The sequence below is a fragment of the Lottia gigantea genome (assembly GCF_000327385.1).
Source record: "Lottia gigantea unplaced genomic scaffold LOTGIsca_35, whole genome shotgun sequence".
NCBI lineage: Eukaryota > Metazoa > Mollusca > Gastropoda > Lottiidae > Lottia > Lottia gigantea.
In genome coordinates, this window is record NW_008709190.1 from 1,278,136 (window position 1) to 1,302,534 (window position 24,399).

A 24,399-nucleotide genomic window follows, 5' to 3' on the forward strand; every position below is an offset into this window, starting at 1 on the left:
ATGTAAATAGTCTTCAGAAGTACTAAAAAAATCGCATAATTCATTCAAAAATACTTAGGAATTTCACTTACTAAATTTACTACTCCCTATAGTCTTTCCTATATTTTCTATATATGGCAGTCTCAAGAAACGACGAGTCGTCCTTTTAACCTTTCAACGCGGATAATTCTAGACACACATGGATTTAAAAGCTAAAATTTTGACAGTTAGCTTTGAACACTATTACTGGTTAGCTTAGCTGTGTTTAGATAAAAATATTCCTGTCTTTTGAGATTATAGTAATTGGTGTAACGGATGGCGAACATGTCCCTTTAAACAAAAGTAAAAAAAGGGAGCTATAAAGATTATGGCCTGAACTGCCCTAAGTAAGGCCTAAACCAGAGTCAAGATTAGGCCTGATTAGGGGGTTGATAAATTTTCAATGCCTATGTTACGGTTACCAATTTCCATCTGCGATATATCCAACTCTTTGAGCTGTAGCCCTATTTAAAATTGAAACAGCTCAAAGTGTTGACATTTATGCAAGTGAAGACAAACTTCAGTTTCTCATTGTGAAGAGTGGTACAGACTACAGACAGGACATGTCTGTGCACGGAACGTCTGAAACTGAAGCCGCCACTGAAGGAAAAAATTTTGTCAAAATTAATAATAGATAAAGACAGGCTAAACTATTTGGAAAATATAATCACTGAAAATAAAATTTGACACTGTAATTTGGACTATGTCTATGGAGACAATTTAAGTCAATCATGTGTAAAGATTTGGGTTTAAAGTTTCGAAAAACGAAATATTACCTGAACATGAGAATGTCAACTTCCTCTAGAAAAAATATAAACAAAAAAGTTATGCCCCTTTAATAATTCCTAACATCGGTTTGTTCCGTAATGTTTTCCGCTAAATCTCGGTATTTTCCGGAGGAATCCACGCGGGGTGATTCCCTGCTCTGCGCGTGGTGAAAGCTGATTGGTTGATGAAAGCCAATCAGAGCTGTACAACTGTCTGAGTCACGTGGTTGGGAAACTATACTTACTTCGGCACCGGTTGTGTTAGGTCCTTCCAAAAATTGTGAGTGTCTGGTCAAAATGAAAGCAGGTTTATTGTTTCTTGCCCTTGTGGGCACTGTATTATGTGATCCCAAAGTGTATTTTAATGAAGAATTCAAAGGTATGTATTTTGATTGTGTTTTGATATCAAATAATCATTTTCAACAGTCTACACATGTGAATTGAATATTGTGGAACGATGTGCTTGCTTTGCTTTTTTTTTTTTTAAGTCAATTTAGATTTTCTTCTGTCACAATTTTGTAGGCTGAGTTCCATTATTATTGGCATGAATATCATGTTGCAAAAATGGTTAGACCTAAGTTTAATTGAAAAAATTGTTGATTCGTTTAAAGTTTAGTTAAAAGATGGAAAGACAGGCACATACACTAGGCCTACACCCAACAAAAACTTGGCATAAGCCTAGCCTATAGCCTACAGGGCTTAAGTTGAGGATAACAATCTTTTAATAAATATTTTCTTGGCCAGTAGAGTAGGGGTAGTTTAGAAGCTTTTAAATATATTAAATTGCTATATTATTGTCGTATTTCAGATGAATCATACACTGACAATTGGGTAGAATCCACCAAAAAAGGAGCAGAGCAGGGAAAATTTGTTTGGTCTGCTGGTAAATTTTATGGGGATGCTGATAAAGACAAAGGTATGTATATGATAAACAGAAAATAACCTGAAATTTAAGGCTTTACTTCAGTTTTTTTTTACCATTTTCAGTCTGGATTTGATTTAAGACATTCCAGAAAGGCAAAATTTGAGCTGAGATATATTGATAAACTTTTCTTATTTCAGGTATTCAAACATCTCAGGATGCCAGATTTTATGGCCTTTCTGCTAAATTTGATAAATTCAGCAATGAAGGAAAATCACTGGTCGTACAATTCACAGTAAAACATGAACAAAACATTGATTGTGGTGGTGGATATGTTAAAGTTTTCTCCAGTGACTTAGATCAAGAAAACATGCATGGTGATTCCCCATACTTGATCATGTTTGGTAAGTACTCAGAAATTAAACAAATTTCACCAGCATCATGGTTAAAAAAGTATCAAGTTATGTAATAGTTTTTTTCTCATCTCTTTTCCGATGATTTAACAAATGGCTAAATTGACATTTTGGACAATGATTAATACTGAATTTTATGAATGTAATGTTAAAAGCTCTAAAGGTGTGATAGAGCAAACATGTTAATGATAAGTGTACTTTTATTTCAGGGCCTGATATTTGTGGACCAGGTACTAAGAAAGTCCATGTGATCTTCAACTACAAAGGCAAAAACTTATTAATCAAAAAAGATATCCGATGCAAGGTAAAAAAAAAAACTATTTGAACCAAGGAATTTATCTAGTGTCTATGGTCTTTTGTAACGCTGTTGATTTAACAAAGAAAGCAATAGTATATCTGCTTTTTAACACGATCAGGTGAAATCTGAAAATTAGACAGTGGTCAGTTTTCAATTGTAATTTTGCTTATCTTAATTTTATCTTTATTCATTTCAGGATGATGTTTACACACATCTGTACACTTTGGTTGTCAACTCAGATAATACATATGTTGTAAAAATTGATAACGAAAAGGTTGAAAGTGGTGATTTAGAATCAGACTGGGATTTCCTTCCCCCTAAGAAAATTAAGGTAAGATGCATTGGAATTCCACGAATAAAGCGGCCTAATATGGAAAAATTGTGACTAATCCAAAGGGCGGTACAAATCTGAAAATCTATTAATTATTGCCTGGAGGTCATTTTCTATCATCAATGTCTATTTAAAGTGTAATTTTTGCCATGTTTTAAAGACCTGCATTATTTAAGAGAATCTTGTTCAACAAGAGATAAATATTTTCCATATTGTTTTTAAGGATCCAGAAGCTAAGAAACCAGAAGATTGGGATGATCGTGAAAATATTGATGATCCTGAAGATACTAAACCAGAAGATTACGATAAACCAGAACATATTCCCGACCCAGAAGCTAAGAAACCCGATGATTGGGATGATGAGATGGATGGTGAATGGGAACCACCAATGATTGACAACCCAGAATACAAAGTAAGTGGTTTGTTTTTGTCCTAAATTGGTATTTATTTTATTACCTTTTGGTTCTGAGCAGGTCATAGATTAAAGCAGTAAAAGAACATATAGTGTTCCCTTGATGAATTTGTCCATGTCCACTACAATGAACTAATTATTTGTGTTTATTCTAGGGTGAATGGAAGCCAAAACAGATACCTAATCCAAAATACAAAGGAAAATGGGTACACCCTGAAATTGATAATCCAGAATATTCCTCTGATGATAGTTTATACAAATATGATGATATTGGTGCTCTTGGATTTGATTTATGGCAGGTATGTATAGATGTTGTTTGGTTAGCCACAAAGTGTTGAGATGGAATTTGTTAACATATGAATTCAAATTCTTACATCCTATGGTATTGTGTATTGGTATTGCATTCATATTACATTCACAATACCATAAGCAGATGATTTTTATGTGAAAGATGCAAAATATTTTAATGTTCTGCAGCTAAGAACTCTTTATATTTTAGGCCAGGCATGTTATACTTAAAATTCAGTTTTTTTTGTATTTTAATTTGATAAATATTTTGTAGGTAAAATCTGGAACTATTTTCGACAATGTCTTGATCACTGATGATGAAAAATATGCAGAAAAATACGGAACAGACACATGGGGAGAAACAAAGGTAGGTTATAAAGATATTTTTCTTTAGATGAGATCAGAATTTAAGAAACATAAAATAATAATTGCAAGGATGCACAAATTGCACATTTTTGGGATGGTCAAATGTTTGAGTTTATGAAACAAAGCACAGCTTTTTTTTATAGTTGTATGTGTGCCTGATATTTTATAATTATAAAGTTTATTTTTATTTTAGGACCCAGAAAAGAAAATGAAAGAAGCACAAGATGAAGAAGAAAGTAAAAAGAGAGAAGAGGAAGAAAAGAAACGTAAAGAAGAGGAAGATGCCAAAAAAGATGATGATGATGAGGAAGAAGATAAGGAAGAGGAGGAGGATGAGAAAGAGGTCAGTAGTTTTTTGGCTCTTAATGATTTTAGTACATGTCTGAAAGATTTTTAGGTATCGAGTTTAACAAAATCTAACTAATCAAGCACAAACTTAAAATTAGACTTGGGTAATTTTTCCATCTCACTATAAATCATGTAAAAAGTTAAATAAAAAATTGAAATTTTACTTGGTGAAATTTTTTTGCAAGAAGCATATTTATATGTGATGTATTTGTATAATTCAGCTGGCTTTTAGTGATTTTTTGGTACAAAGACTTTTTTTTTGCTAAATGTATATTTGTTTTCTATTTTCAGCCTGACCATGATGAATTATAATCCAAATGTTCCTATTCCTTTCATTTTAAATCGCCATTTCATCAAATTGTTGGTCATTTTTATCATCCGACGAAGAGGAAACTCCAAGTAATGGGATAATATTTCAAGTGGATAAGCATGGTATTAATATCATAATGCTGTGCAGTATCTTGTGATATGATTTTTTTCATCTGGCATAAAGACAATTCTACAAAAGTACCTGCTCTTAATTTTAAGTTGTTATATGAAGATTTTTGAAAGCTATTTTTTTGTTGTGATGTTTTTTTTTTTTTTTTTTTTTTGATGGATGTTGCATTTCAACTTGGGCTACTAAAATCATGATTTCATCGTTACGTTCATGGTTCTTTTTTTTTTATTATTTAAAAGAAAATATATTTAAGTGTATAGTAAACTTGATGTAAAATATTTCTGTACATTGACAAAAATAGTATGGATGTCTAGACACAGTTTTCTGCTGTGTAGATAGAGTATGAAACTGTGTGTAGGCAGCCTTGAAATCTAGACTTAAGGTGAAGAAGTGTATTTTACCAAAATTAGTTATAAAAAGTTGTTATATGGTAATAAATACTTCTTTTTTATATAAAATTGTCTTTCATTTATTTGCCAGTGGTTGTGAATTTTCTTATGGACAGTTGATTCTTATAAAAGGGTAAAGGGACTTCGGCTGTTTCACAACCTATATCAGGATGAAGATATACATGTATTTTGTAAGACTGTGACTATTGTGACTATTTGCACCGCAATGGTACAAAAATGGGCATTAAAAAACATATGCCTAACCCTAACAAAGTCACTTAACATCATTGTCAATCAAAATGGCTTTATTAAAAAAAAACCTAGCGTGTCTTAGCCATAGTTAGCAGCAGCAGCCAGTGCAATTTTTAATGGCATTGAACTTAATTCCATTTATCACAGACTTGTCAGGCCCCTCTGACCTTCATTACAAAAGCAAGGAATCGAGGTTAAGGGAGCCCAAGATATCTCATGCTAGAATTGATTCCTTTCCCCTCTGAAGTTCCTTTTGGGATCTAGTAAAAGCGATTTGGGCAGCATTGAAATCTATATGAAGAAATATGGTAAAATATTTCTAGACCTTCATCATATTAGCGCATATGACTTAACAAACAGAAGGTGACCATGTAGACTACACTCTAAGATAAGATAGCTGAATTTGAGTTTTATCAGCTGGAAATGTAAATATTCAGATAACTTTGACATGAAAATAACACCATGGGCAAAGAGAAAGCCCTCACTTGAAACCTATCCCCTTGTTTTTGTTTCTTACTTCATGACCTAGGCCAATGCCTTGAAAACTATTCTCATCTCACTCTAAGGATGGTCAAAGGGAGATAACAAAATTTAAAAAAATTCAATATTCTTGCTATGTCTTCATTTTCTTTCAAAGGTCAGACTGACCGAAAAATATGCAAACCCTAAACAATTGTACATAAACTTCCTTTTTCGTTTGTTAGAAAACTTGCTATAGCTTTTTCAGCCATTGCTAAACACCATTTCCTACCAAGTGCTCAAAGACTGTATCATAGAAACAACAAACAACAAAAAAGGATTCTAAGTAATTAGTAAGTTTTATTAATGGAAAAGGCACGTATTATAAGATATGAATATAGAATAATGAAATAATCACAGATGTGTTGTTATAATATATTTTATCTACATTAAAAATCACAATGGCATAGTTTAAATTTTGGACAGAAAATAAAACAGTTATCAATCAACTTTCAAAAAATTTTCAGAAAAAAATCACTCAGTAACACATGGAAGATCAAAAATTACCCACTATTGCTAATTTCCAATGAAGCAAATATATGCTAAAAAATACCCTCTTAAGGATGAAAATCTCAAAGTCTTTCTAAATGAAAGATTAAATTGTAGCAGGATTCACTAATTTGAATTTAAATTGTGTTATTTAGAGAAATTCTGAAATTCTATATTTTTTTTGTACAAAACTGTGACAATGAAAATGAACAGTGCAGATGATATCTAAAATTCTAATAGTGAATATATTTTGTGCATAGAGTGTACATCTGACATGAAAGAACCCTAATTGTAGGCCTATACATGTCCATGGGCCTCAGATAATATTTTGTGAAAGAAAACAATAATTGTGTTTTAACTAATATTTCTATATAAGAGGCACTCATCATGATTGCATATTAATTAAGATTGTTCATTAAAATTTACAATCACAGTAAAAAGTGTATGGTATTTTGGCATATGAAGGTCAAAGCATAGGCTATAGATCAGAAATTTGACTTAATGTACATTATTATAATGAAAGCATTATGTAAGTATATAAAACTCTTTAAACACTATGCATAGATGAATAATAAGGAAGTGTTTGCATTATAGCATCTTCACAATGGTCATGGTTTTATGAATTAAAGGGATTGTAAAGAGGTTTTTCTAATTTTTGTATGTGAATCGGGGACACCATCAATTTGCATCAATTTGGTTCCTGCAAGTCCACTAAAACTATCTGTTTAATTACGTCACTGAATGCGAAGGGCCTTATGTGATAAAGCATATTTTGCGATTAGTGACATCGTCAAACACTTTGTTTTAGTGGAATTGCAGGAACCACAGACGTCTGACTGAAAATTGGAATGATGCTATCAGTGTCATACACATAAAAATTTCACAAAACCTCTTTAGAATCCCTTTTAGAAAGAATTCTTAATACCTTGATAATTATGAAGATAGTAAAACAGAAGGTATAGACCTGAAGTAAGTTGCAATACACTTCAATAAAGAGCACTATAATCTACTTTTTAAAAAAAAGATAACTCTAATACTTTAACTTTTGAGCAAAATATATCATTATGCTATATAATCTATATGAAAATTTTGTGCGAGGATGTTGCATATGTCTACATAAGGTCAATTTCAAATTACAGCTATTTCAATTTTTTAAATTCCAAAAGAGCTTACAAAAGTCATGAAAGTACAATAAAAAATAATCAATTTAGTTGCAGTCAGCATGCTTTCCAAAGAATACATATTCCAAAGTAGTTCTAAAATACAATAAGCACAATTTGAAAAAGCTTTAAAAAAACTGATTTAGTAGTGTTAAATATAATTTCCAAATAAAGCCTATTGCAAAATAGCTCTATAACATGATCACCATTTCCAAATTTCTATATTCTGAACACAGTTGCAAATAGAGCTTAAAACAGCTTCTGCCATATTTAGCAAATACTTCAATTTACTGGTCAACTCCACTCAAAACAGCTCTAGCAATTGAAACACAATTTAAAATAAAGCTACTTAAAGAGGTTTTGTAAAATTTGTATGTGTATCAGGGACACTGATAGCATCCATTTGCACCAATCCAATTTTCAATCTGACATCTGTGGTTCCTGCAATTCCATTATATCTAAGTGTTTGATGACGTCACTAACGGCAAATTATGCTCTATCATATAAGACCCTTTGGGATTAGTGACGTCATAGAACAATTAGTTTTAGTGGAATTGCAGGAACCACAGAATTGGAATAGTGCAAATTGATGCTATCATTGTCCCTGATACACATCAATTTTTTTTTTAGAAAACGTCTCTACAATCCCTTTAACAACAAAATAGCTCTATATCTAAGAAGTGTCAAGAATTTGAAACTTAAAAATATGAAACATAACAAAAACAAGATGGTATAACGTAAATCATAAATATCCAAACAAAAACATAACTACTTGTAAAAACATAACAACTAATAACAAATTATTTCTACTCCTTAAAAGGTATTATGAGGTCTTAATTTATAGCAGGTCTCATTGGTTTCCGAAGTTTTTTTGGTGCATGGAAACCATGTTATTTAAATACACTGTTGATATGGAAGATTTCTTAAATGATACATATTTGATAGGGCTGCAACGATTCACCGATGAATCGCTATTCTTTCCTTTTCTTATCCATGTAATGCATTTGATAAAAATAATCACGATGTATTGGCAGTTATTTATTAGCCTCCTTTAATAACAAATGACACAGAATCCTCAAAATTGATTTTCTTCTCAAAATTTGTTAAAAAAAATAATTTCTGACTGCAAACATTAAGAATTTTCTTTCACAATTCTTTACTTCTATACGTCTTCATGTAAACAATGACAAAATTGTTATAATTTTTTTAAAAATTTCTCTTCCCTAAAATAATAAATAAATCGCAATTATTATCACAATAAATCTTATCATTGATCATCACGAATCGTTGCACCCCTAATATTTGATAAAGATACTGTCGGTGAAATGATTGATATAATTTTTTGATAACACAAACAGACCTAGATCTTTAATTAATATTTTTGCTCGACTTAAAGGGATTGTAAATAGTTTTTTCTTAACTTTTTATGCATATCTGTTACACTGATAGCATTGATATGCACTGTTCCAATTTTCAGTCAGATATCTGTGGTTTCTCCAATTCCCCTAAAACTATCCCAAAATCTGCTTATATTAAGTGATAGTGACATCTTAAAACGCTTAGGTTAAATGGAATCGCAGGAACCACATACACCTGACTGAAAATTGGAACGATGCATAACAATGTTCTTGATACACATAAAAGTTACAAAAAAATCTTTAGAATCCCTTAAACCATATGTAGCTACATACAAGCATCAAGGCTACAAGGTGTAAAAAATGCCCATGACTTATCAGTCAGTATTTGTTCAATTCATAATGGCAGGTATATGATAATTGCAACCATTTTACGTAAAAATCAATAATATAATAGCTAATAACAGAATTAAAATCAAGATATGATTAATGTGCAAATTGATTTGATAAAAGCAGTGCTGATTAGTGTAAATAAATAAACATTTATGTGTTTATAACAAATATAAATACCATTGAATTGTAAATAAATATGATTTAAATCTCATTGTGAAATCAAACATATAAAATCAAAGTTCCAGTCACATTTAGGCATAATGTTATTAGTGACACTATATCAGAGATAGTGATGTTTATAATTGCTTTTGTGAACAAACAATAATTAAAATTATACCAAACTCTCCTTCCGCTTTTTTGTTTAACTTGTATTTTAAATGTTGCCACTTCACTTAGAGTCTAAAGACGGCCTCTCAAACATTTGTCAGTTTGATGATGCCACCAACCAATTAAATTTCTCTCCAACGCTGGGAATTTTTGACACGAAAAAAAATACATGAAAAATAATACTTCGGAATCTCAGCATTGCAGATGGCAGAAATTCATGAGCCATCAGCAAAAAAAATAAGGCTTGTTATAGACTTGAATTTCCTCCAAAGAATTCTTTGTTTTGTGGCTTTATATGGCTAAAGAAGTGTAACAAAACAATAATATTAAACAAAATGTGACCCATCAAAGAACGAGGTTGAAATCACCATCAAAATTTGAGCCTTCGAATCCACTCGTCAATTTAAGATACTTTGTGATATATATAAAAAAAAAATATATAAATAGAAATAGTGAGTAAAATTCCTATTTTGAAGTATTTTTAAAGGAATTATGTGATTTTTGTACATTTCTAGTACTTCTGAATCAACCCCCGAAAATGGCACATCTATCCCTTTTATTAAGATCAATCCTGCTATATCAGTATTTTGTAGTTACATTATATTAATGAAATTTCAAAACCTGTGCATAAACCAAACATTTTCTATCATTACAGGGTTTCAGTTTTCTAACACTCTGCTGTTGTTTAATGCAAAATTCAAACCTATGAAGATGTCAAAAAAAACCAAAAGCAAATTAAATTTCAAAACTCAAGATGGAAAAATGGATAAAAGAAAAAAAAAAAAAAAAATTTGTTAAAATTATTTGTAAGTTTCATGCTCTGCTAACAGTAATTTGGTATCTTTGAAGGAAGAATGAAGAATATACTTTATATTGATGAACCATATGCTTCTTTCATCTTTAAATACATCTATAAAACACAAAATATTTATCAACCAAAGTTCAATTTAAGCAGTATTATATTGCTATATGCGATTCAAAATCACCCCTTTTGTGATCCAATATTTCCTATGATTAGCCAATATCAAAATTTATCTTGAAGATCTGCGAATGAAATCAATATGTATATTTTTCGTGAATTTTTTGCCAAGTCTAGTAACAGTAACTCTCTATTGGACTGTATAGACTCTTAAAGAACTAACGTCATTGGCAAGATCAATCAGAAATTTATATTTTGAATTGTAACAAAAAATTTTATGAAATGCGAATGGCCAAATATCAACAGCAAATACTGTGACATCAAATGAAGTACTCTTCTGTATCGATACAGCTAATGGTGAAGGACAACACCATGCAATGTGAATGAGAAAAATGTTGCTACGTCAGCAGCGTACCATTCGTTTTACAATAACTATTACACATAATACAAATAGAGCTTACCAGGTGAAGGACAATATTTAAAATGGATCTCCAAAAGGTGCTGAATTATTATTCTGCAATAATAGAAAAAAGAAAATATTCAGTATGTATGCAAATAAACGACATTGCATTGTATTGTGGCAACAAATCATATTGAGCAAAATAAAATACACTTTGAAAAATAAAATCTTCTGTTATTGATTGTAATAAGCGAAATGCCTACAACGATTTGCCTAAAATAATAATCAAAATTGAATTTTTGAGAATAAAGCCCTAAATCAGCCATTTGGCTTGAAATGTTCCTGATAGAGCTGAACGAAAGAATACCAAAGTCTCAAAGCCATTCAGAAAATCCATGGACAGGACAAATCGGACCCACCAATATCTAGATATCATTTTCAAAGTAGGGTAAATGAGACCGATCGAAATCGAATATTCCAGGAATAATACAAGTCACAAATTAGCTACAAACAAAAAAAGTGACAAAACCTCTTTCAAACCCCTTATAAATAAAAGTGCAACCTTTCTATACTACACCCATGAAAATTATCTACCAACACCATCAGTAAAGATATACTTACCATTATATTTCTTTTGATTCAGATATTTCATTAATACTATTTACCGGAATAGATTTTTCAAAATCACTAGAAAATGGATCCCATTTCGAGTCATTAGCAAAAGGATCCTTAGAGTCACTTAAAATTTCATTCTTTAAATCACTAAAACTATTCTTTGTCTTTGAAAATGCATCCTTGGGATTACTAGAAAATGCATCCTTGGGATTACTAGAAAATGGGTCCTTAAATGCAAATGCATCATTTTGGTCACTAGAAAAGGGGTCCTGCAATGCAAAAGCATCCCATTTAGGATCACTATTGAATGCATCCCAACTAGAGTCAAAATCATCACTTTTTGGCTGACTGGATAAAAACGGATCGTTATCATTAAAGTCCTTTAAATTATGATTAGAGTATTCATTAGTTGAAGGGATAGATACACTGGGAACAGAGGAATAGTTCAATTTGACATTGGGAGGTTTTTTGGTTAAGCTCTTTCTAGGTTTTGGCACAGGATGGCGTTGCAGTGCAGAATTATAATTAGAAGTTGTATCACTGGAACTTGGAGATACAGGGGATGTTACACTTGGAGAGTGATTTTCAGTTTGATCTGTTGATGATGCTGTGGAGTTGCATCTTCTTGGTTTAATTCGAGGAACTGGTGACACATTTGTACTTGTTGAACTACTTTCAATATCGTGATCTTCTGATCCAAGACTTGAAACACTTAAATTAGATTGCACTGATAAACTACTATTCAATCTCACAGAATTTGAGCGACTAGGAGTGGATGGTTTACTGGTCACTGAAGGAGGTCGAGGTGGGGGTTTAGGAGCATTTTTTGATAATATTAAAGCATCTGATGGCAATGGAGGGGGAGGTTCATCTGGGGAAGGCATACTGAATCCATTATCATTAAATATTGTTTTCTCTATTGATGTATTATCACTGACTATACTCTCTGGTTTTTTAGCTTTTGGACGAGGTCTTTGATGAATTGAAGCTGGAGGAGCAATTTTTGCAGGTGATATAGTTTCTTTGACAGCATTTGATTGAGCTGATTGTGATGACAAGGATGGTGTAGATTTAGCAGGAGTGGATATGTGCAGGAAGGTTGACGTGTCGAAAGGATCTGATGATGTGCTGGCAAGGTCTGGTATTTTTTGGATAGTTTTATCAAGTGGACCAAATGGATCTGCATCAACACTTGCCTGTTGTGTTGTTGGTATTGGTGGAAAGTTGCCAAAAGGATCATTTGATGCTGGAGCAGCAGCTGGTACAGCATTTGGTGCTGGCATTCCAAATGGATCACCAGAGCCAAATATTGGCTGAGGTGATGGTGGTAGAGCAGGATTAGCAGTAACCTTTAAATTTTCAGATTTTAACTCATTCAAAGTCTTTTTGGCTGGAGAGTTCAAATCTTTGAACATATCTTTTGGCGATTTCTTCTCTTTACTGAAACCTCCTATATCACACAGATCACCAAATAAATCTTTCTTCTTCTCAGGTTCTTTTGGAGCATCAGATTCTCCACCAACTTTCATTGGAGCTAATAGGTCTGGGGGTGCATTGGGCCATCCTGAATCATTTCCAGTTGGTGCTGGAGATGGTGGAAACATACTTGCACCTGTGGATGATGGTGTTCCAAATGGATTACCAGCTGCAGAGCCAAACATATTGCCCTGATTCATCCCTCCTGGCACATTTTGGGAGGCAGAAGCTGCAAATGGATCATTAGCAAACGGGTCAGTAGCAACAGGTATATTTGGTGCTGTCCTGGGTGGTGGCTGGAGTCCAGGTGGTTGAAGACCAGGGGACTGAAAAGCAAAATAAAATGATTAGTACTTTATTCCAACATATCATCATTTTTTAGTTTTTTCTTAAAAAGGACAGGAATGCCATTCGTTTGAACAATCATACCCGAGTCTCAAAAACTGTAATTTTTTTTAGCTTAGCTGATGACCAATATCTCAACTTACAGTACAAAATATGAGCCTTCAAATCCATGTGTGTCCAGAATTACCCATGCTTAAAAGTTAAAAAGAGTGTCATTTATAGAAAAGACAACTATAGAAATAGGAAAAGAAATTCCTAGTAATTATGTGATTTCGTACATTTCTAGTATTTCTGAATTTAAGTATATTGAAGACCCAAATCTACTCCAGAAAATGGCAAACCTGTCCCTTTAACAGTAAAATTGCCAAACTGAAAGCAAACTGAACTATTAGAGCTTTCAAATAGCTACTTTGCTTACCTGTTGAAAACCACTTGGCTGAGCAAATGGTGAAGATGATCTTGCAAAAGGTGTACCAAATGGGGAACCAGAACGAGGAGATGGTACACCAAAACCCGGTTGAACAGATGTTCCCGGGAAACCAGTTTGAAATGGACTAGATGTAACTGTAGAGGAAGGAAATGGTGTTCCTGGTCCACTAATACTAGGTATACCAAATGGTGTGGTTGTTTGACCGAGTCCAGCCAGAGCTTGAGAAGCTGATGCTGCTGGTGCTGATTGCGCTGGTGTGGAAGCCCAGGCTAAATCATCCATAGCAGATGATGATGTTGTTGCTGCTACATTAGGAGCAGTTGATGTTGGTGCGTCTGATGGTCCAGCACTGAACAAAGTATCAAATGAACTCATTTGTTCAATACCCTACAATACAAAAAATAAGAAAATTGAAAAATATATGTGCCATATGAACTCAGATATGGGTACTCTCTTTTTATTTCAGGTAAGGATCAAAATAGCTTTGTTCTGTTTAGCGTGCACCTCTTCGCTTCATTAAAGGCAAGAACCTATACAGTAGTCCAAAACATTATTGAATTTAAGTTTCCGTATTGAGACATTACGTTTTACGTTTTCTAATAAAAAAATTTTTCCGCATATTTATTATAAACAACAAGAATATCAGTCTGGTAATCTAGCAAAGATATCCCTTAATTTGTAGGACAAGGAGTTGATATGCAGTTATGCCTATATAAACTGTTATATAGCTTAAGTGTATCAGTTTTAGATCTAGACTAGATGTTTAATTTTGACCTATTTCTTTAAAAAAAACACTCAAGTTGATATTTTTTTATTTTCTTGATTTCAGCATGTTCAATTTAACATTTCATCAATAAAACACATTGTAAATCAGTTGGGAAAAGTTCATCAAGAGGCACTGAATTATCATTTTTAGGCCAATTATAATTATTATATGATAGCCATTCATAATTTTGATCTTTGATATAGTTTATACCAGTAATCATCACATTATTTTTAAACATGACTTAAACCCCGTGCCAGCGAATATAGTACTTGTTGCTTTTCAATTTCTCTTATCAATAAGATTATTCCTTCACAGCAAATTCCATTTATCAAAACAAAACAAAAAACACCACAAAAACCCATACAATACAACAAACCAACTTTTATATGCTATTAACATTGATTTTACATGTATAAATATATCATTCTAATACAAAAACAAATTTCTGCAAAAAGCAAACAATTAAATTAAACGACAACTTAAGTGGACGCTGAAAGGAACATAGTCTTCTTTTGTTACTTTGAAATATTTTTTCAGAACGTTAGAGCTACTAAATTGCTTTTCAGAATGTTAGACCTACTAAATAGTTTTTCAGAATATCAGAAATACTAAATAGCTTTTCAGAATATCAGAGCTACGAAATAACTGTCAGAATGTCAGAGCTACTAAATAGTTTTTCAGAATATCAGAAATACTAAATAGCTTTTCAGAATATCAGAGCTACGAAATAACTGTCAGAATGTCAGAGCTACTAAATAGCTTTTCAGAATATCAGAAATACTAAATAGCTTTTCAGAATATCAGAGCTACGAAATAACTGTCAGAATGTCAGAGCTACTAAATAGCTTTTCAGAATATCAGAACTACTAAATAACTTTTCAGAATATCTGAGCTACGAAATAACTCTTCAGAATGTCAGAGCTACTAAATAGCCTTTCAGAATATCAGAACTACGAAATAACTTTTCAGATTGTCAGAGCTACGAAATAACTTTTCAGAATGTCAGAGCTATTAAATAACTTTTCAGAATGCCAGAATATAATGACAGAGCTACGAAATTTTTTTTCAGAACGCCAGAGCTACGAATTAATTTTTCATAATGTCAGAGATATGAAATAACTTTTCATAATTTCGGAGATACGAAATAGCTTTTCATAATGTTAGAGACACGAAATAACTTTCATAATGTTAGAGACACGAAATAACTTTCATAATGTTAGAGACACGAAATAACTTTCATAATGTTAGAGACACGAAATAACTTTCAGAGTATCAGAGCTACTAAATAACTTTTCAAAATTGTCAGAATTAATATATAACTTTTCAGAATGTTACAACTACATACTTTTCACAACATAAATCTGATTAACAGTTTGTCTACAATTAAAAAAGAGAACTTTCTACGAAATGGAGCATGTAATAGACAATTATGGTGACCACAAGAAACAGACTAGTTCTTCTACATAGAATCAGTTACAGGTTAGTAAAAGCCATCTCCAATCAAGATGACTTCAAGGAACTAATATGTTACAGAAGTTTGTATTTACTTAAAACAAAATAATTTAATTAAAAAATCTTCATTCTGAATAGTTCACTGTGTAGCATGAAGACTGTATCCCTTCAGATTGAATTGAAGCAGAAAAATATCCTGTGTTTCCAATTTTTTCCCAAAATCATTAACATGGATTATCAGTTGAAAACAATAAAAATTGCAGTCTTTTGACATTATTGAAAGCCTGCCAATGGGCTGTTTTTCCACCATAAAAGGCAGTGTAAGAGAAAAATTTTAAATTTTAGATTCAAAATTTTGATTTTAATTATCAAAAATCTTCAAAAGAAAAAAAAAGAGATAAATTCATGTACATAATTCTGATATTTAAAAAATTAATCAAAACTGGATTACAAATATTTAAAAAAATTTCATGATGAATAATCCACAGAAAAACTTTTAGCTCTGTCCAGAAAAAGGAAACACAGGCTATTTTCAGAAATAAATTAAAATAAATATGCCCACTTGTTCTATATTTGTTAGTTGATCTTCTAAATCCAATAAATTACCACCAGAATCTTCCTCTACGGGTTTATTACTCTTAGGTACCTATATATATTCCTCAGTACAGTTAGTAGAATCAATAAGGAATGTAAACATGTAGTTAATATGAGCATTCCATCCCCAAAGCTGAGGGTAGTTAAAGAGGACATTTTGAATTTCTAGGCTCAAAAAAAGTACAAGTTGTATAACCATTGATAAAAAAAAAACACTTAAAACTATTTTTTCTTCAAAATGTGCCCTTTCTAATACAAATACACATGCAAAAATCAAAATGTGGTCACAAAATCTACTAAACTACTGAAGCAAACAACAATTACATAAAAAAAGACTTCTATTAAAAAATTTTAATTTTGTGATATTCTTATTTCTATGAGATATTTCTACCAGTTACTACAAATATTATATATCTAACTATACTACATTGAATTGTTATATTCCAAAAGTATATATATAAATTGTTATAAAGGTTATACATAAAAAAAATCCAACTCACGGCATATTCAGCATCTGTTCCTTCAACAGGAGCACCATTTTGTGGAACCTGGAAAAGTTCTTCAAAAGTTAGAATTACATGAGTCAAAAGTCGGTGTATTTAGGTGTCCCACCTGATAAACATTAATGCCACTTGATACATTTATCCCACCTGATAAACATCTATCCCACTTGGTAAACATCTATCCCACTTGATAAACATTAATCCTACCTGATAAACATTAATCCTACCTGATAAACATTAATCCTACCTGATAAACATTAATCCCACCTGATAAACATCTATCCCATGTGATAAACATTAATCCTACCTGATAAACAGAGTCATCACTTTCCCCAACTTCAACACCCTTTAATTGTAGTACATTTGGATCTTGCTGTTTCTTAGCTTCTTCAACTTCCTTCTTCTTTAAATCATAAACCACTTGAAATAAATCTCTTAATGATAACACTAACGCTTCAGCCTAAAATATAAACATCTTGATATAAATCTCTTAATGATAACACTAACGCTTCAGCCTAAAATATAAACATCTTGAGATAAATCTCTTAATAATAACACTAACGCTTCAGCCTAAAATATAAACATCTTGAGATAAATCTCTTAATGATAACACTAACGCTTCAGCCTAAAATATAAACATCTTGAGATAAATCTCTTAATGATAACACTAACGCTTCAGCCTAAAATATAAACATCTTGAGATAAATCTCTTAATGATAACACTAACGCTTCAGCCTAAAATATGAAAATCTTGACATAAATCTCTTAATAATAACACTAATGCTTCAGCCTAAAATATAAACATCTTGAGATAAATCACTTAATGATAACACTAATGCTTCAGCCTAAAATATAAACATCTTGAGATAAATCTCTTAATGATAACACTAACGCTTCAGCCTAAAATATAAACATCTTGAGATAAATCTCTTAATGATAACAATAACACTTCAGCCTAAAATATAAACATCTTGAGATAAATCTCTTAATGATAACACTAACACTTCAGCCTAAAATATAAACATCTTGAGATAAATCTCTTAATGATAACACTAACGCTTCAGCCTAAAATATGAAAATCTTGACATAAATCTCTTAATAATAACACTAATGCTTCAGCCTAAAATATAAACATCTTGATATAAGTCTCTTAATGATAACACTAACACTTCAGCCAAAAATATAAACATCTTGATATAAGTCTCTTAATGATAACACCAACACTTCAGCCTAAAATATAAACATCTTGATATAAGTCTCTAAATGATAACACTTATATGCTTCAGCCTAAAAAATAAACATCTTGAGATAAATCTATTAATAATAACACTAACGCTTCAGCCTAAAATATAAACATCTTGATATAAATCTTTTAATAATAACACTAACGCTTCAGCCTAAAATATAAACATCTTGATATAAGTCTCTTAATGATAACAATAACACTTCAGCCTAAAATATAAACATCTTGATATAAGTCTCTTAATGATAACACCAACACTTCAGCCTAAAATATAAACATCTTGATACAAACCTCTTAATAATAACACTAATGCTTCAGCCTAAAATATAAACATCTTGATATAAGTCTCTTAATGATAACAATAACACTTCAGCCTAAAATATAAACATCTTGATATAAGTCTCTTAATGATAACACCAACACTTCAGCCTAAAATATAAACATCTTGATACAAACCTCTTAATAATAACACTAATGCTTCAGCCTAAAATATAAACATCTTGATACAAACCTCTTAATAATAACACTAACGCTTCAGCCTAAAATATAAACATCTTGATACAAACCTCTTAATAATAACACTAATGCTTCAGCCTAAAATATAAACATCTTGATATAAGTCTCTTAATGATAACACTAACGCTTCAGCCTAAAATATAAACATCTTGATATAAATCTCTTAATAATAACACTAACGCTTCAGCCTAAAATATAAACATCTTGATATAAATCTTTTAATGATAACACTAACGCTTCAGCCTAAAATATAAACATCTTGAGATAAATAATACTAATTATTGAGCATAAAATATTTTGAGCAAAAGCCAGAACACTTAAGACATTTTAAATGGGAAAAGCAAATAATTGGGTATGAATCTAAATAGTACTCACAGCTTTTTCTGTTTTAATAGCAAAAAATTTGTGAGATCCATCTCCAGGTCCATAAACATAGCCGAAAGCTCTAGAATCTGTCACATCACGAGATATAAACGATATTCTATGGACTTCATGTGTGTGTTCTACATTCTGAAATATAATTATCACAACATCAAATTGAAGTTAATAACCCAAAATTGAAAAATAACAAACTTAGTAACTTATCATAAAGGCAGAAGGTAAGGCATCTAAAGTAATGCAGTAAGGCAGAAAATGTGCTGCAATATTGTGAACAAATAATATGAAATCTGCATCCTTATTAAAGGGATTGAAAAGAGGTTTTTTAAACTGAAATTGGAGACAGAGCCATTATTTTCACCATTCTGATTTGTCGTAAATCATCTGTTGGTCTTGCAATTTTACTCAAATTAAGTATTTATAACATAGCTTTTACAAAGCACCTTAGATATCATAAGCAGCTTTGATAATAGTGATGTCACTTTCAATTAAGCATTTCTAACATTAAAGGAACTGCAGACATTTGCTATAAAATTGAATGATACAAACATAAACCATGAATAACACCAATAAAAACTAGAAAACCCGCTTAGGTTTCAACTGATTTTGCTTTCAATACTTACTCCAGTGGCCTGATCTAAGATTTTTAATCCTTCTAATGACACATTCACATTTATTTTCTGTTTATGTTCTTTTGATACTTTGACTATTGCTTTTAACTTTTGAATAGTTTCTTGGCACATTTTATCACCTCTGGCTTCTGGTACAATTTCAGAACCAATCAATTTGGCACGAAAAATCATTCCTTCACCTTCAAATTTGCTGGCATCTGGAAGAGGATCTGAAAGGCAAATCAAATCAAACTGTAAGATTGCTCAAAAGGGCTGTCTTTAGACCCTAACTGAAGTGGCTATATTAAAAATAAAACAAATTTAAAAAAAAAGGGAACAAAAGAGTGGTCTAATTTTAATTGGCTAGATCTTTTGATGCTCACTACTGCATTTTTAAGAAATGCGAATCAAAATTTAACTATATTTAAACCAAACCTAAGTTTTGGTGAGATAAAATGCAAATCAAATTTTTCAATCTAACTTGAACACTGATTATCAGCCACCTGCATAAGCTTAAAAAAATCCTTATGTATACATTAAAGATGGGTTTCCTTATTTTCTATTGTCAAATAAAGCACACTATTTGATTAATTGGTGTTTCTAATGAATTAACATGTATTCTTAATCATATCATTATGCTCTTATTGCATATAATTAAGAGTTTTAACCAATCATATATGTCCATGTATGAGAGTCTGGATAAACAACGAAAAAGACTTTTTGACCTTTCTTGATCGGTCACTCATTGGAATTCTGTTGGTAATTCTCTTCTAATTTAGCTAATTATGAATTAATTATGAACATGTGAGACAAACTGATAGTTTTCCAAGTCATTAGAACACCTCTACTTTCTATTCATATAAGTATTATCAGTTTCATTTCCTTCAATGAAAATAAGGGAACCCATCTTTATTTATATATTGAAATTCATACAATGCAAAGCACTATAAATTAAAGGAAAGTGTTCTGTGTTTAACAAGTTATTCTAACATACTAACTAGTTATATAATATATATATTATTAAATTAATATATATTGATTAAATGTAATAGAGTTGTTTGAACAGTCCTCTAGTTCTCAAATCATTTCAACATTTTACAGCAAATATTTCTTTCAAGGTCTTTCAAATTCCCAGAATCTCAAGAAAAGTATGAACACTATTACTGATGAGCTTAGTTAAAAAATTCCTGTTTCTGAGATTAAGGTACGATTGGTCAAACAGACGTCCTTTCAAATTGTTAGTTGCCTTTATAATGTAATATTTTCCGAATCAAGCTGTAGAAAAGTACTTCTTGAAAATTTCCACAGTTATGACAATCAATGTTATCCTGTGGTCAAATTTTTGGATGAGATAATGTCTAGATATTTATAGAGTGTTTCAGAGTAACTAAAAAAATTCTTAAATCACATTGCAAGACAAATTGGCTTCATCTGCCAATCACATCACATGATGGAACTATGTCATTCTGATAGACCTACCTTTACTACTCGTGCCAGCCATTTTAAAATCTTTTATAAATCAACTGCTGTGCTATATATCACATTCAATATTGTTCTGTAAAGACATATATCATATTCAAATCATTTTTATTCTCTTACAAACACGCCAACAAATGCAGAAGTCACCCCTGTATAAGGGAGATAACGTGTCACGTTAAAATATTCCCACTTCAGAAAGCGGTAAGTAACATGAGAAACTTTCCTCACTTGGTCTTAAATTTTTGGTCTATACAAATAGTTTTATGAAAAGGAAGTTAACAACTAAAGTTGTTTTAATTTTAACTAAAATTCGATTGTCACAGACTTGTCTCCAAAAAGCAGTTACAAGCTGAAGGGCTAGAGCAATTTCAATATGTCAAAGGGGTTAATCAAAATCCGTACTAGCAAAAAATTCAATAAATCAAAATCTCGTCCAAAATAAGGAAAAATCAAGAGTACAAGTACAATAGTAGTGGTCTCCTTCAAATAGAAGTACCATCAGTTGTTTCAAATAGAGTAAGCATGATCTACTTCACACCCACCATCTACTAAAGAAGTCAATATCATGAGATACAATCAGACCAATATGCCTGAACAAACAAATCAGCCAAGATGCAAGAAACCGATCATGGACACTGGTACTAATATTAGGAAATCAAAAAACTTGATCTTCACTTAAGATATGTTTACACATACACATTACCAAAAACTTACGACATGTTTGATAATGAAAATTTTGCATGCTGCCCCTTAAAGAAAGGTATTGAATATGCAATACACCCCTTTTAAAAATTGAAATTTTTTTTACCTGGGTCTTATTCTATTCAAGAGAAAATGATTTCAAAATTGAAAAAGTCAAAGTTCAGATAATATAGTTAAGATAAATGTTTGTAGGATGTTATGTATCATGATAGAAATAAAAGCTAAAAGATAACCTATTCTAATCAGCTCTAATTACAAGCTACACCATGGAATGTTATCTTGTTATATGAATAGATCTCAAATACAGACAATGCACTGGAGAAATTAAGTTGTCCTTTATCCATAGTCAATCTATTTCGATACTCATTTACAATTAAAGTTGAATCTTCTTCAACCCCCTTCCCCAATCCACTGTTTCCTAGTGCAGCTTTGTGCTGAAATACTAGATGTGTTAGCTCAGTTGATTACAAATTTAGGTGAAATGCTCTTTAATATAAGAAATAATTTTGGTGCCATCAACTGTCCTATCAAAAGTCATCCTGGTATTGCTTCTACACCACTTCTATGAAAACCACATCAAAATGGTTGCAAGCGTCAATAAGATATAAGTCAAGGGTCACCATACAGCGGAATATTTTTCCTAACATGTATAAAGCCCAATTTTGGACTGATAAGATTGAACAGTGTTTGGAATATAGAATATTCTTGTTGTCAACTGCTTAAATACACATACGCCTTATATCCAATTTTGGATCATTGTTGATATTTTCCTGCATCTAAGTTATCAATGTACTTAAAGCCTTAATTCTAGAATACATGTGAGCAAAAAATAATAATACCAATTTTACACATAGAACATGAATGACATAAGTTGCAAACACTGATCCACATGGCACACTTGATTTTGCTACATTTTGACAAAGGAAAAGCTTCGATTTTAGCAGGCAATATATGATGAGATGACAGATGAAAAGGATGAAGAAAGGGCTTAACAGAAAGTCTTATGATGAAGGGTTTCAGAGTAAAAATAGTCATTCAGAAGGGGGTGGATCTACTAAACTGAAGTCAAAGTTACTATGTCCTTATCTAACCTATCTACTTTATAACCTTGTTTGACATAGGGTAGCATTACTAACAACTTTCTATAAAGTTTTCAGCAAAAGACAAATTTATCCCGTATATGTAAATCTAAATGTGTTCTCAGTAGGCAATGCATAATCAAATTCTAAAAAAAAGAGGGGAGGTCAGAACACATACATGATAAACTTAGCACAATATCAACTCAAAAAGACACATCGTAAACAAACCACTCTCTGTAGTATTAGCCATCCCAGAGAAAAATCTCATACTTACCGTTAGTCTCTATCGTTAATACATTTCAGTAGATAGGGTTACATCAAAATTACATATATCTGTCCGCAAGACTTTTGCATAAGTTAAAAAAAAGCTGAGGTTCAGTTGAAAATGTATCTATTTTGGTGCGTGTGATGATCTTTTGACACGCCTACCCGGATGCACAACCTTTGACATTGACCTTGATCTATCACCGACCTTGACACCGGAAGCAGGTGCTCGTCGCGGGGGAAACAAATCGTAAGACTTCAGAAAACTCCTAAGAAAATGTGATTGGCAATCATCATTACTCACGGACTTGACAAGTGTTGGTATTTACCAGACAGGAGAGGAAGTCGATAAGACAGACTTTGTCAACATTCATTTATGTAGCAAAGCTTTTGAAATCTTAAAAGAACAAAATTACACAATCAAGGCATCATCACTCAGAGTAACTAACTAAGTAAGATTCGCAGACCGTGCTAATATAACTTAAGTCTATCGTCTTCTTTGACCCTTATGTCGTGTCTGTGGCTGGTCAAATTTTTTACCCATCGTGCATTGAAATCGACCAAATTTGCACTTCATGCGTAGAACAACATATCCACACTAAAGACCATTAAATGTCACCAACTAGTTTCGATTACTTATTGCAAACTCTAGTCTAAATGAATCAGCTGTCATGAACGGTCACACATTTGACTTTATACAATCATTATAGACTGTTGTGGACTGACTTATTTTTTTTTTATCTTATATGACTTTGTCATTGTCCAGATCTCCCGGAAAACCTTCAAATAAGTTGGATCAAAAATTATAGATTGAGACAGTTTTTATATCAAATTTTAATTTGTTTTCCTTGACCTTATGGCAATAGGGACTATTCGAAAAATAAGTACCGATACCAAATTTATAATTGATTGTAATAATTATGTAGTAACATGTGACATGATAAACTTTGAGGTTTCAGTTAAGTTGGTTTGGATCTCAAAAAAGCTTAAGCTAAACATTTTCTAAAACATTAGGCCTAATTGATCCTTTGTTCATGATTAAAATCATTTATTCTATTCAATGTTAATAAGATCAATCTGTTCAAATGGCTGAATGAAATTTGCTTTTTGTCGTTAAATAGGAGGATTTCTTCAATTTTCAGGTAAACTGTCTAGGGTAACAAAGGTTAAACAGATTTGAAAGCAAAGAAATAATTTGAAA

At 31.6% G+C, this 24,399-nt stretch overlaps 2 protein-coding genes across 2 annotated transcripts; one reads left to right on the forward strand and one right to left on the reverse strand.

Annotated features, from left to right (window-relative positions):
* The first annotated feature begins 1,007 nt into the window (after window positions 1–1,007).
* LOTGIDRAFT_206609 (hypothetical protein) lies at window positions 1,008–5,013 on the forward strand. Its single transcript, XM_009058691.1, has 10 exons — window positions 1,008–1,164; window positions 1,594–1,701; window positions 1,848–2,051; window positions 2,270–2,364; window positions 2,555–2,689; window positions 2,913–3,101; window positions 3,257–3,400; window positions 3,664–3,756; window positions 3,949–4,098; window positions 4,395–5,013. Exons 1-10 carry the CDS (start codon window positions 1,083–1,085, stop codon window positions 4,413–4,415), a joined length of 1,221 nt encoding a protein of 406 aa, XP_009056939.1. The 5' UTR covers window positions 1,008–1,082; the 3' UTR covers window positions 4,416–5,013.
* A 12,274-nt stretch (window positions 5,014–17,287) lies between these two features.
* On the reverse strand, window positions 17,288–19,887 carry LOTGIDRAFT_87453 (hypothetical protein; the record flags this gene model as incomplete). The annotated part of the gene is made up of 3 exons (XM_009058613.1): window positions 17,288–17,386; window positions 19,061–19,195; window positions 19,687–19,887. Coding segments are annotated over 3 exons (435 nt in total), but the record flags the coding sequence as incomplete, so codon positions are not given.
* Between the last annotated feature and the right edge of the window lie 4,512 nt (window positions 19,888–24,399).

What these genes read in the sequence shown, in the direction of transcription:
- LOTGIDRAFT_206609 (XM_009058691.1), top strand. Translation starts at nt 1,083, where the DNA reads ATGAAAGCAGGTTTATTGTTTCTTGCCCTTGTGGGCACTGTATTATGT. An exon ending in TTGACAACCCAGAATACAAA is followed by an intron (nt 3,102 to 3,256) that starts GTAAGTGGTTTG and finishes TGTTTATTCTAG; the next exon opens with GGTGAATGGAAGCCAAAACA. An exon ending in ACACATGGGGAGAAACAAAG is followed by an intron (nt 3,757 to 3,948) that starts GTAGGTTATAAA and finishes TTTTTATTTTAG; the next exon opens with GACCCAGAAAAGAAAATGAA.